Source organism: Ranitomeya variabilis, chromosome 2 (genome assembly GCF_051348905.1).
Source record: "Ranitomeya variabilis isolate aRanVar5 chromosome 2, aRanVar5.hap1, whole genome shotgun sequence".
NCBI lineage: Eukaryota > Metazoa > Chordata > Amphibia > Anura > Dendrobatidae > Ranitomeya > Ranitomeya variabilis.
The window spans coordinates 212630824-212645439 of NC_135233.1; the positions used below are offsets into that span (position 1 = coordinate 212630824).

At 39.6% G+C, this 14616-nt stretch overlaps 1 protein-coding gene across 4 annotated transcripts in view; it reads right to left on the bottom strand.

Annotated features, from left to right (window-relative positions):
• Nucleotides 1-4439: 4439 nt before the first annotated feature.
• Nucleotides 4440-14616, bottom strand: part of NR6A1 (nuclear receptor subfamily 6 group A member 1) — a 336676-nt gene continuing 326499 nt past the window's right edge. For all 4 annotated transcript variants that reach the window (XM_077283566.1, XM_077283567.1, XM_077283568.1 and 1 more), the window contains 2 exons: nt 13653-13805; nt 4440-7049 (listed from right to left, as the gene is read on the bottom strand). In XM_077283566.1, the coding sequence (XP_077139681.1) occupies nt 6952-7049; nt 13653-13805 (251 nt within the window). In that variant the 3' untranslated portion in view covers nt 4440-6951. The remainder of the gene's footprint in view (nt 7050-13652; nt 13806-14616) is intronic.

Here is a 14616-nt window from a genome sequence, read left to right on the forward strand (position 1 = left end):
TTGTCACTATCAGTGGGCGTAACAATGGATACCTAAGGTCCTACAATGCTCTGCACATGAGGAAAGAGACATAGCGAATAAAAAAAAACAAAAACTATACTATATTTCTAATTGAAGGTTTTTGCTAATATTATTAATACACCAACTACATATTGGGATAGGATCTTGGAGATGAATATATCCCATTAACGGCAGGTAGTTGCTAACTACCTGACTGTTCTGCCCTAAAACAATGATGTATTCAGGGCTCAGGTGGTTATTCTCCGGCTTCATTCCATCTCACGTCAATAGAGCAGCGTTTTGACTTCTGGTCTGCTCTGTCCATAGGGAGTCACTGACAATGACATGATGATTGATGCATGGACCGACTGTCAATCGGCAATGACATCCTGTCAACAAAGCATTGTGGAAGAGAAGAAGCTGCTCTGTTAAGGTGGAGCTACCAAAAGACCCACTGGGAAGAGCTGGAAGAGATCGGTGCAGGCAGGCTCGGACTGGCCATCAGTGGAACTGGAGACTCCTCACCTCCGGTAGGCCCTAGGCCCCTGTCAAGCAGTGCTGATGAGCAGTATTATTACACTTGATTCACAATTTGCAGAAGGTATAATTTAATCATTCATTAAACATGCTAACAGAATATTACATATAAGCAAATGTTAATTTGTGTACTAGGATTAGGTTATTTTTGCATGTAGGCGAATGGGTGGGCACCAAGAATCAATGCTACTGGTGGGCCCTTTGCCATCTCCATCAGACATTGCGTGCAGAGCAGAACAGGTAGGTAGGTAGGTAGCTACTACCTACCGGTAAGTTCTTAGCCCCAAAGTCTTTACACAATGTAAATCAAGATGAAGACATATCTCATTGACATCACAATCCTTATAGTAATGATACAAAGAACCACAAATGAGAATGTTATATGAATTCACATTTATTGATTTAAAAATCTCTAACAATTGCTAGACATGCTCTTTAAAATACATTGGTCACATTTCCAAAAAGGTAGTGGAGTTACAGATACATAAAGCTACAGCAGGAATTATGCTGTACTACAATAAAAAAAATAATAAAAAAAATTGCAGGATACGGGGGTAGTTTTGCAATAGTGTCTTTCTTCAATAGGTACAATCCAAATATGATGCATTCTTGCTTTTTATATTAATTATACAAATACATAGAAATATCACAAATATATCCTATGGAAAAGGCAGTTGCCAAAAACACAGGAAAACTATACTTTATGGGAAATGCCCTGCCTTCCTGTTATTTGAAGAAAAAAAAACAAATCGCTTCTCACAGTGAATCCATGCCATTGTGACTTAAGTACTATATGAACAGAGTTAAGAAGACACTACGGGTCGGTCGTAGTGAGATCACTCGTGTGAAGATTTAGGGGAATTCCTTTAATAAATCCCCTGCAGCTTCATAAGCGCTGAAACTCCTATAGCAGTTCAAAAAGGAGGTAGTTTACCGAGTTAGTGTGGTCCGCTCCCACAGTATCTCTACATGAGGTAGTCAGAGAAATGTTGAACTTTGGCTTCACTTTGAAAAAAACCCCCTACTTTGCGAACATTGATATTCTGCATTAATTCCAAAAATACCAAGGTTTTCTGAATGCACCATGACCAAGCATTCAGACGTATTTGGTAAAAAGGTCAAAATTAGCTGAAACTACACAGTCAAGAACTTAGCTATATTTTGCTTTCAATGGTAAAATTGACAACATCAGCTAATTTAACACCATTTTGTCAAAACAATAAAATAAAATGAAAGAGTAAAATCATTAAAACATTTGGATGAGGCAATTATTTTAAAGAAATCCCTCCCCCGAGGAGTCAATTATGGGAATTGCATAAAGGTCCTCTTTAACTTGACCATGCACAAAGATATGGCTCCTTGGATGGGCATCTGCAGTTTGTGTGATGTGTCTTTTCTCATTCTGAAACCCCTTGATCTTAAATTATATGCTAATTTACGGCATTTTTTTTTTTTTTTTACATTTACTATATGCTGGTGAATTTCTGTGACGCAAAAAAAACTTTAATAAAAGAAAATGGACCATCTCATCCAGAAGACGTTCATCATTCGTATTTTTCTGTAAGTTTGATCATAATATACTAAACACTATAAGTGCACGTAATGATTTTAGTAAAGCTCATCCATGGTGAATAGTATTTCAATCTACTCCTCCATTTAAAAAAAAAACAAAAAAAAACATGGGAACTTTTAGGAAGATGTTCTCAGGTGTTTAAAATTGCTCAAAATTAGTCAATAAATCTATTTGTTCCTATCACAAACCCAATGGAAAATAAATTCTTCTCCACTTTTGGAAACTACAAGATGAAAACCAGTTGAATTTGGAATGCCAAGAACCATTAAAACACGTGACTCTTGGCCAGTTTTCTCTAAAATCTGTAGAACAAGCACATTTTAGGGCACAACTGCTGTATCACATGCATCTTGGGCAAAGGGTTTTGTTACATGGCGTTTGAGAATGTAAGTGACCGACTCAGCCGTTAAGCATACCCGTATTACCAGTGAAAAAAAAAAAAAATTAAGGCTTTTCGGCAAGTACAGTCACTAACGGAGGGGAAGTATGCTTGTAGTAATGTGCATTATGGGTGCTCTGGGGACACATTTGTGCAACAGCTGCAAACCAGCTAGGAAGTCCCCAAAGCTAAACACTGAATGGGTCTACGAGTTATACTATTGGCTTGAAGCAACAGGCTTTATAGGCCAAAATTGGGCTGCTCCATTTATTATCATACAGGTGGTTATCATGAAAAAGGAGATTTCTGGTCCCCTGTTATTTTTAAAAACGGCCAACAAATGGTATAAATAAATAAATCTCCGATCTCCTATCGCTCTTGTGCTGACCCTTCCTTGAGTTGCTGAGGGTGTCTGTTCATTACATTTCAGTTGTCTTGACATATTGAGGCTGAAGTCAACTAGTGGTGGCATCAGTGACCTCAGTTGTGACAACTTATTATCATTAGAACCAGTGCTTCTTTACCTGGCTCCAAAAATGTGGTGTGCCAACATGTAACCATTGCAGCCACAGGCCAGTGGAGTACTAGGGAAGGGTTAATGCTGTAGCGGCAGGATATTGGTAAGGTTAGCACTCTATTTTGTACCCTTGTCAGTGGTTTGTAAAAATTCCCTGTGGTTGAAAAAAACTACCGTAGTATCTCCTCCTGACTTTGTGAAGGAAAAAAATGTTGACCATTGGCTTAATATGAGCCTTCTCTGAGACTAATCCCAGGTTCTTGCATCCATCCAGTGGTGAATGACTGGTTAATTTTGCATAGATAAGGAGAGAGGATTATGCAAAGTCAATATGATAAAAATGACTAGAGCATTGTTGAACAGTAGGATGGTGGAGACTATATTAAAAATGAGACTGTTACCAAAAACTGATATTCTGAGGGGTCTAAGAACCTTCACTAGTGATGAGTGAACATGGTGGCAAACCCTGCATGTGTTGTGGCTGTCGAACAGCGTTTTTCGAGCACACCAAAGTCCATTGGCTAGCACATGTGCGTGCTCGAATAACACCTTATCCGAGCACGTTGGCTCATCACTAACAACTACGGTACTCTTTCTCGGATTTCCACTCCTGGTTTTGGCAAAAAGGACTTAATACACATTAGTTAAAAGCTGGCCAACCATCTAATATATAGGGTCCTCTCTTCTCTCTCCTACAGATGATGTCGCAGAGAGAAGGATTGGGCATTATGAATGTAAATGCCCAATCCTTTTGCTTTGGGGCAGCTCCGGCGCAGGTTTGGTCAACCGCTCTGTGTATAGTGAGCAGTGGCTGTAACTGTGTCCCCAACACCGACTGACCGCAGGATCAGTGTTAGGGATGGCTGTTAGTCAGTGCTGGGGTGCGATTACAGTTGCCGCTCTCTATACACTGAGCAGTGACTGAACCCACTCCAGTGCCGCCACGGTGGCTGATACCTGAATGCTACTGAGAGGAATTAAGTTCCTTCTGGCAGCAGGGGTCTAAGTGCTGATACCTGGCAGGTTCAGAACACTATTAACCTGCAGATTAAACCCATATCTGCAGGTTAATAGTTTTTCACATGACAGGTTCCCTTTAAGTACTTTTAAAATCAAATTTGTCCAAGTGGGGAAAAAAAAATTATGTGCAACTTAAAAAGCCAAAATGATGGACCGGGATTTTTTTTTCTCTTATTTTATATTTCACTGTCTTCAGAATAACTCGTGGTCAATATATCCTTAAGCCAATGGGATGTATGAATTTTCTATCTTAGCCCTTCATGCATTCCAGCTCTTTAACCTTGACATATGCATAAACTAATAATTACTTATCAAAAGGGGCAACTTTAAAAGCAAGTAACATTGTATAAAAAAATGAACTCCTAAATCATGAAACAAAACTCCTTCCCCCAGTTTCTCCCCCCCCCCCAAAAAAAAAAAAATCACATAAGATAAAAGCACAAAAGGCAAAATAACAAAAAATATCATAATATCATGAAGTCAAACAATAAGACAGTTCTACATGTTAGAAAGGCTATGGAACATACAGATTCAGTCTACACAAGGAACGGGGTTGCTTTGAATATTTCCTCCAATTGTACATTGTTCCATGGGCTGCAGAATACAACTTTAACTCCATGCCACTTGTAGCAGTTTAAGACCTTAGTAAGGGAACCAAACTGATGCCCAAAATACGACTAGACCTCTCCAATGGAATTACAGAAGTCTATTCGTGCTATTGTCAGGACCACTCGTGGGGTGGCCCAGCTCCTGGACTCATCATTGTGACCTTCTTATCAGACTATTTTAAAAATCACAATAAAATGTATGACTTCATATGATCACTGGCATGAACGTGACTATATTGTGACCTTCACAATCGAAGAAATTAAAGAGAAATTGACCTAATGACGTTACTCTCGTAGAACTAACCATAATGCCTGAGCTTGGCATCAGAAAAGCTGTATTGTTACCCTGTTTAAAGCCACAAGTCGTGGATACTTGTGATAATACGTTAAGACATAAGACACTGACTTTGTGACCGATCCCCAATGACTATGGAGAAGACCTTTTTACTAACAAGATGGTCTCCAAAGACTAAAACAGCAATGGCATCAAAGGTGCTATATAAAATGCTAAATCTAAAGGATTTGGAAACTGTAAAATACTTAAATGTTGTGTTGTGTTCAGCAGCATGGAAGAATATCCATTTATCGTTCTACATGTAGAATTGGAGGATAAGAAAAATGCTGAGAAAAACAAAACAAACCCAAAACAAACAAAAAAAAATCACATTTTATGATATCAACTACTAAATCTTTGTGAAAAAGTTGCGTATAAAGTTAATATGAAAAACAGAATCTGTCTTCTGCAATCTATTGTGTAATTTATATTTCAAAGTAATATTGGTCATTATAATTTAGAAAATCAGGGCCCGATTAACCAAGACTGGTATTTTTCCCACCGGTCTTGATGACTGGGTGAGATGGAGTTTAGATGCTCCTGATTCATGAAGGAGTGCGCTGGAGTGAGATTTTATTTTTTGAGTAGGGAATGCCACAGCTCGACATGAATTCGAAGGGCTGTGGCGTCCCAGCTCTGCCCATTCCCGCGTAACTGGGAGAAATTGGAGTGAACACGCCAAAAGTGGCAAAATTTAGTTGAAACTCTTGAGTTGTGCCTCATTTTTGCAACTTTTCCAAAGTTATGGTGTGAAAGCTTTAATGAATCGGGCCCCGAGTGAATTAATTGAAACTTTAGGTGCCTCAGTGAAAGAAAGTGATGAAACTAGAAGACATTTACGGACCTTAATATGTGTTGGCCTCAGTCAGACATCGTTTTTTTGACGTGTGAGAAAATCAAACAGTTTCATCAGCGTGACAACAGTTTTTGTACACCGATGAGAAAAAAAAAATAAAAGGTCTTTTTCCAATGAAAAAAGGACATAGACTTGCATTGGCAATTTTGATCCGGCACTTGGATCAATATCAGAAAAGTCTCCATGATTTTGCATGGACCTGTTGGTCTGAAGAAAAAATCTGACATGTGAACAGCCCTATAAACCATCCTATCTGTGAAAAATAGACAAAAAAAAACAACGGATAGCGCGCGTACGTGAAAAACGGGCATCTGAATGTGGACTTATTAAAACCATTATGTGAATTACTTTTAGACTGAGCAAGGGGGGCTCTCTTTTATTTTTTTTACGTATATATTTATATTATCAAATTTCATAGATTTAAATTCAACCCGATTAACTTATTGCTCGCTTGTGTATTTTTTTTAAAAACTCCGGGTAAAGTCCTAGACAGATTAAAGATCACATACCAAGGATGACCTACAGATTTTTTTGCACAAAGCCAGACATTGTAAAATATTCCCCGTTCATTAATATCAGGTATAAACCTAAATTGCACAAGTTAATCTCAGCATTTTGTTTTTTTTTTTTAAACTAAATGTCTTATTTTCTTAAACTCAAACAAAATCTATCAATAATTAAAAAAAAACACAAACATTTAAAATCGAGGTAGTTTTCTTCGCTCCAACTATTGAAATAATTTCTCACCCACTCCCAAGAAAAAAAAAGTAAAAAAAAAAAAAAAAACCAGACACATTAAATGGCAACACTGTAACATTTGTATCCCCTCCCCGTAACAGGAGGAGAATCCCTCCCCTTAAAAGGCTTCAAAATTTGTCTTTTTTAGGTCTGTAAACAACAGCAAAATGCAGCAAAACTGCATTTATGTTTGTGCACCCGTGTTGAAGATAATACATTCAACTCTGTCAAGAAATAAATAGATAAGAAAGCGTAAAAAAAAAAAAATAAAAAAACCTTTTTTTTTTTTTTTTTTCCTCCCATATAGGGTTATGCAATAGTCTTTCTTTTCTTATTCAACTGATGCAGGGCAGCCCTGGTATCCAACTGTCTGCAAATCAGTTCTTTAGTTAATCCTTCCTGAATACCTGCACACCTGTCTTGCATGAGTCGAGAACCGCTTTGAAAAGTATTGGTAATTGCTCCAGAGGTACATTCAGCAATTTTCCTGGTTAAAGCAAAGAAAAAAATAAAATTATCAGATTCATGTAGCCACAGAAATTTCAAGTGTATCAGCACAAAAACCGTGGCAAAGAAAAAAAACAAAACATCTATGAAGGTTCAAATAAATCTATGAACGTAAAAAACAAATGCAACGCAAAGAAAAAGTCAACAAAAAGTTATAGTTTAACTCCTTAAAAGGATTATCTGGGACTTTTTTGGCTATTGGACCAAGAACATACCGGTTTGTAGTTGCTAGCCACCCGCTTGTTCTAAACTGCGACGATCTATCCAGTTTAGGCGGTCCAGCTTCATTTGATGTTACGTCAACAGGCCAGCTCTTTCTTTTCCAATCTGCTCTTGTGGCCTTACTACAGAAGTCATGCCACTTTAAAGCAGCCTTCCTGCAGTTTGGTGGCGGGGAACCGGCTGTCAATCAGCAAGACAAGAGGTATGTAGCTGCCAACTACCTGCCTGTTCTGCTGGGTGACAATTTCTCCGGGCTGATAGTGGTCACAGACTGCTCTTCGGCCTCCGGTGACGTTGCGTCAACAGAGGAGCTTTTTCTCTTCCACTCTGTCGACCTCATGCTGATTGACAGCAGGCTTTCCGCAGCCAAACTGCAGGGAGTCTGCTTTAAGACTGCATGATGTTGATCGTGGTGCCCCAAGAGCAGATCGGAAGTGAAAGAGCTACTCTGTTGATGTGAGATCAAATGATGCTGGAGAATGATCTTCGTAGGCAAGAACATGCAGATGGGTAGCAACTACCTACTGATATATTCTTAGCCCAAAGTCCCAGATAACCCCTTTAATGACTTTCCCATTTTGGGGCTTTAGGATAAAGCAATTCTTCTTTATCACTTTTTTCATCGTCACCTTGAAGGAGTCGCGGTATTTTTATTTATTCGTCGACGTAGCTGTAGGAGGGCTTGGGTTTTGCAGGATGAGTTGTATTTGGCAGGATTCTCGGGAGCATATAAGTTATTACCAAACTTTTATTAACTCTTCATAGGGAGAAATAGAAAAAAACAACAAACAGTAATTCTGCTGATTTGTGTTTTTACTTTTAACATTTCCCACTATTTACTGCACAAATAAGATGTTACCTTTATCCCGCGGGTCAGCACAATTATGGCGATACAAAATTCTGAGAGCAGTAGGTTTTACAACTCTCCATCAATGCAGCTACATGAGCTTAGATGGAGTTTTCAGTGGTATTATTGTCTGATATATACTACTTTTTGGTGATGGAATATGCAGAAGAAAATTCTGGATTTTTATTTTTGTTATTTTTAACACTGTTCATTATTTAGTTTAATTGACATTCGCTTTATTCTGTAGGATGAGCCGATGACTATACCACTTTACATACCATAGTTTGTTTTACTAGTGTCACCTAAAATAATGTTTTTCTCATTCTTTTTTTTGGCATGGATTTGCTATATTCCAAGATGACTAACTTTTATTTTTCCATAGACAGTTGTGTGAAGGCTTATTTTTGACGGGGAGGCTGTCATTTTTACAACTTTTTAATCACTCTTTGCTTCATTTTTTTTAGGATTCAATATGAGCAAAATCCGGCAATTCTGATACAGTTTTTGTATTTTTTTTTCTCTTACAATGTGCACCATACAGGATGGGAAATGACAATTTTACAGTATGGGTCAATACAATTACAGTGACAACCAATTTCTAGATTTTCTTTTTCAGATTTTTTTCCACCATTCACGATAAATAATAACAAATGGTTTAACATATTGTTGTTTAAAGGGAACCCGTCACCCCCCTCAGGCGTTTGTAACTAAAAGAGCCACCTTGTGCCGCACTAATGCCGCATTCTGACAAGGTGGCTCTTTTAGTTCTTGTTCCTGGCATTGCTGAAATAATCGTTTTTGAAATTTGTCCCTCATACCTCGAAATCGCCACAGGGGCAGGTCTTTCCCCCCTAATCCAGACTCTCCACATCCGTCACTCATGGCCTCTGCGCGCCGGGGGCCGCCTCCTCTTCCTTCATTAGCGTCCTCGGCGCCAGCGCTATAACTTTGAAGGGCAGCTAAACTGCGCATGTCCGAAAAAAAAACAACAGCGCAGGCGCCGGGAATGCTAATGAAGGAAGAGGAGGAGGGGCCCGGCGTGCAGAGGCCATGAGTAATGGCTGTGCTGCGTCTGGATTAGGGGGGAAAGACCTGCCCCTGTGGCGATTTCGAGGGATAGGAAACAAAGGGTGGTTATTAATGGAGCACACTCGGACTGGGTTGCGGTTAGCAGTGGGGTACCACAGGGGGCAGTATTGGGCCCTCTTCTTTTTAACATATTTATTAATGACCTTGTATGGGGCATTCAGAGTAGAATTTCAATATTTGCAGATGACACTAAACTCTGCAGGGTAATCAATACAGAGGAGGACAATTTTATATTACAGGATGATTTATGTAAACTAGAAGCTTGGGCTGATAAATGGCAAATGAGCTTTAATGGGGATAAATGTAAGGTCATGCACTTGGGTAGAAGTAATAAGATGTATAACTATGTGCTTAATTCTAAAACTCTGGGCAAAACCGTCAATGAAAAAGACCTGGGTATATGGGTGGATGACAAACTCATATTCAGTGGCCAGTGTCAGGCAGCTGCTACAAAGGCAAATAAAATAATGGGATGTATTAAAAGAGGCATAGATGCTCATGAGGAGAACATAATTTTACCTCTATACAAGTCACTAGTTCGACCACACTTAGAATACTGTGCACAGTTCTGGTCTCCGGTGTATAAGAAAGACATAGCTGAACTAGAGCGGGTGCAGAGAAGAGCGACCAAGGTTATTAGAGGACTGGGGGGTCTGCAATACCAAGATAGGTTATTACACTTGGGGCTATTTAGTTTGGAAAAACGAAGACTAAGGGGTGATCTTATTTTAATGCATAAATATATGAGGGGACAGTACAAAGACCTTTCTGATGATCTTTTTAATCATAGACCTGAGACAGGGACAAGGGGGCATCCTCTACGTCTGGAGGAAAGAAGGTTTAAGCATAATAACAGACGCGGATTCTTTACTGTAAGAGCAGTGAGACTATGGAACTCTCTGCCGTATGATGTTGTAATGAGTGATTCATTAATTAAATTTAAGAGGGGACTGGATACCTTTCTGGAAAAGTATAATGTTACAGGGTATATACACTAGATTCCTTGATAAGGCGTTGATCCAGGGAACTAGTCTGATTGCCGTATGTGGAGTCGGGAAGGAATTTTTTTCCCCATGGTGGAGTTACTCTTTGCCACATGGTTTTTTTTTTTGCCTTCCTCTGGATCAACATGTTAGGGCATGTTAGGTTAGGCTATGGGTTGAACTAGATGGACTTACAGTCTTCCTTCAACCTTAATAACTATGTAACTATGTATGAGGGAAAAATTTCAAAAACGATTATTTCAGCAATGTCAGGAACAAGAACTAAAAGAGCCACCTTGTCAGAATGCAGCATTACTGCTGCACAAGATGGCTCTTTTAGTTACAAACGCCTGGGGGGGGGGGGGTGTGACAGGTTCCCTTTAAAGTGTGGTGATACCAAATGTGTGTTAATTTTTCCCCACCAGATATACCATCTTTTTATTAGGAAAACTATTAGTCCGTCAAGGGGTCTTTAACATGCTTTCTTGTGTTTGCATTACTAATACACAGCAATTGCTTAGCAGTATTGAATTATTAACATGACAGCCCATTAGGCCCAATCTCCAATGGAATCTGATTGGCTGTAGTGTATTTCAGGCATTCTATTGCCATAACAACTCGTCGGCATTCCGCTATCACACTACCAAGGTGTTGACAGTTTGACAAAATCATATGTGTTGTTGGCATAAAAAAAAAAGATTTTGAGTACAACCGAGGCGGTCTTTGGTGCAACATTGACATGGCCAAACGTTCAGCGCACCGTACGCTCCCTCAATTTACATATTGAGCATGCAATGCCTGAACTCTGCCGCTGAGTTGACATAGTGCCAACTTTCATTTGTAATGCCTGTCTCCTTGTCTGCAGTATAGTCCCGGACACTAAGGAAGGATACTCCATATTGGGCAGGTGCCCAAGTGTTATTCAACCAGCATCTGCCTCTAAAATCCCTGATCAGAGCTAGCCCTAATCGATTCTGTTCAGTCATTTAAATGTCGGTGACATTTTCTTAACAGCTTGAGAATTAGAAAATATCTAGGGGGGGAATTGCAGGCAGGGAATCTGCCCAGGGCGCAACTGGCTGCCTCATGTGGCTGTCCGAGGTTTCTCCCCGGAGGCTGAATTTTGCCGCCCCCCCAGACTGGGAGTCATCAGTCAGAGAAGGTGCAGCGAATTGGCACCCCGTGATCAATTGTACTCGCATTTTTCAGAAGCGAATACAATTGAAGCCATGACCGCCGGTCAGGGTGACATCAGTAGCGTGATCAAGTCATGTGATGACACTGATGATGTAACTTCTGGCGCAGCAGAGGCTCAAACGGCATTGGTTGTAAGTGCTCTAGTGGAGATGAAGACACTGAAGATTTATTGTAACATGTGGAGGAGGGAGACCGTAAGACTTGGAGGACACAGTTTGATGGTGGTTCTTGTGATGTATTCCTGTACTGATGAGGGTTTTGATGCTATGTTTCTGTACTGATGGGGGTTATACGGAGGTATTTCTGTACTGCAGGTGATTCTGACGATGAATTTCTGTACTGCTGCAGGTTTTGGTGATGTATTTCTGTACTGATGGGGATCTAGTGATTTATTTCTGTACTGCTGGTGGTTCAAATGATGAATTTCTATACTGCTGGTGTTTCTGGTGATTCTGGCTCCTGGGTTTCTGTACTGATGGGTGTTATACGGATATATTTCTGTACTGCTGGTGATTCTGACTATTAATTTCTGTACTGCTGCAGGTTTTGGTGATGTATTTCTATACTGATGGGGATCTAATGATTTATTTCTGTACTGCTGGTGGTTCAAATGATGAATTTCTATACTGCTGGTGATTCTGATGATGAATTTCTGAACTGCTGGTGGTTCTGGCTCCTGGATTTCTGTACTGATGGGTGTTATACGGATGTATTTCTGTACTGCTGGTGATTCTGACTATTAATTTCTGTACTGCTGGAGGTTTTGGTGATGTATTTCTGTACTGCTGGTGGTTCAAATGATGAAATTCTATACTGCTGGTGGTTCTGATGATGAACTTCTGAACTGCTGGTGGTTCTGGTGATTCTGGGTCCTGGGTTTCTGTACTGATGGGGTTTCTAGTGATTTATTTCTGTACTGCTGGCAGTTCTGATGATGGATTCTTGTGCTGTTATTGGTGCAGATCCTGTATACATTTAACAATTCACAAATTATAAGATTACATGATAATAGGCTATGTTAATAAAGTTTTATTGAGGTTACTGTGTTTTTATTTATGTTAGGGGCATTAAAGGGGTTGTCCAAGTTTGTGATGAGTTTGCAGTCATTCTACGTGACTGCAGACTTCTGAATTCTCACAGCACGCACTGCACGCTGTCAGGATTCTCTCGTGCAGGCAGTGATAGTAGGTGGTCACAAAACCGCAAGTATGCAATCTGTATACATGAAGTCACGTGCCGACTAGACAGGTGTGGCCTCGCTCAATGAAAATGGAGTGAGACTGGACACATTTAGTCAGAATGTGGCCAGAAGTATACAAATAGCTTACTTGTGCTCACATGATCGTCCACTCTTGCCACCAGCAAGGAAAAATCATAAAAGTGTGCAGTACATGCGCTGTGAGTATTCAGAGACCTAGTCACATGAAGTGACTGCAGACTTTCATCACAAACCTGGACGCTCCGTTTAATTATAAAATGAAGCCCTGTAGCAAATCCTAACAGCATGTAATACCTTCACTGTCAGGATTCAGCTCTGCTGGTTCCAGAAGTCACATGGCCACTTCACTCATACTTGCGGTCAAGTAACAACGAGCTTCTGTTCCTGCTTCTCTCATTTTTTCACTGAACATTGAGAGAATTAGGAAGAGCAGCTCGCTGGCACGTGAGTAAGGGTGCAAATCGCATATGTGCTTGATGGAGGGAGAGGGCAAAATTGAGTTCTTGATCCTGGAGGTTGGAAAACCTAGATACACCTCTGCTGTTAGGTCATTTTTACCGCACAATGAATGATGTAAAGCCATCACATGGTAAAATAATGAAGTTCTGGCAATTAGACAAAGGGGAGGAAGAAAACTCAGGAACAAAAATATTAAAAATGGAGTCCCAAACAGGGAGGTTAAACAAGCAGCTGTTAACTTATATTGTCGATCGTGTTCATTATGGGCATGCATCTTCCCATGTAAACACAGTTTATGGCCTCATTCAGTCTTCCGATCTTCTCATGTAAGCAAAAATGGACCAGTTACTTAGGTCAGGGTTTTAATTTTACTTGTTTGTGGAGGGAGAAAAAAAAAAGTTTATGCAACTTTCCGTTGAACGCTCATTCCACGGAGTGATATCTGTGAAAATAACGAAGAGCACCAGTACGAGAAAATCGGATGTCTCAATGAGGCCTTAGATGTGTGTCCTGGTCCAGTCCTGGTGTCCACCATCCACAGGTGTCTACTAGTTGCTGGATACTTACCAGCAATGTAGCGAATCTCAGGCAAACACATCATAAGGTCCCGGAATCTGTTAGGTTGATGTGGATACCTATACTCAGTGAAGTCCTGGCACACGTACCAATATCTCTTATTCAGCTGCTCGAGCTGAGAGATACTGCTAAGACCTTGGATATCTGTTGAAGAAAAGAAGCTGACAATTGAATGGAGGAAGGACCAAAGGTCAAAAATTCTAGGTTTGAACATCAAACACTTGTTGTGTAAAAGGATGAAATGGCTGCAAGGACGAGGTCACACAAAAAAGGTGGGAAATAAAAATGGGATAAAAAGATCACTACATTTTATGATCTAATTCGGAGCTTATGTAGAAGTCCTATAGATTGCCTTCTTATGTTATTTATTAAAAAAAATTGAATGATAATGTATTGTTAAAAAAACCTCTTTAGTTTTTTGTGTAAATAAACATTATATGTCGTACCAGAAAAAAAAAACACCAAAAAAATCTAAAATAATTCTTCACCTTCCTCTCTGTCCCAACATAGAATAATACTGAACAGCTCAGCCCACCATATAAATATCTGTAACTTGGTCAAATGACCCATTTTTGCACTTTTTTTTGGCAGCTACCACATTGCAATAACAGGCGATCAAAACATGATATCAGTAAAAATGTCAGCTCAGGGCGCAAAAAATAAAGTTCCAACACAGCCCCAAATCCCGAAAAATGAGAACGACACGGATATCGAAAAATAGCGACACAAGCAATGATTTTTTTCTTACAAATTTCTGAACTTATTTATACACGTTTGGTATCTGTGAACTCGTACTGACCCGGAAAATCAGATTTCCAAGTAAGTTTATTCATATAGTGAATGTGATAAATAGAAAACACAAAAAATGCTTTTTTTAATTTTTCACCCCATTTTCCAGTACATTATGTAGTAGAATGAATGACGTCATTCAAAAGTACTGTTCGTTCTGGAAAAG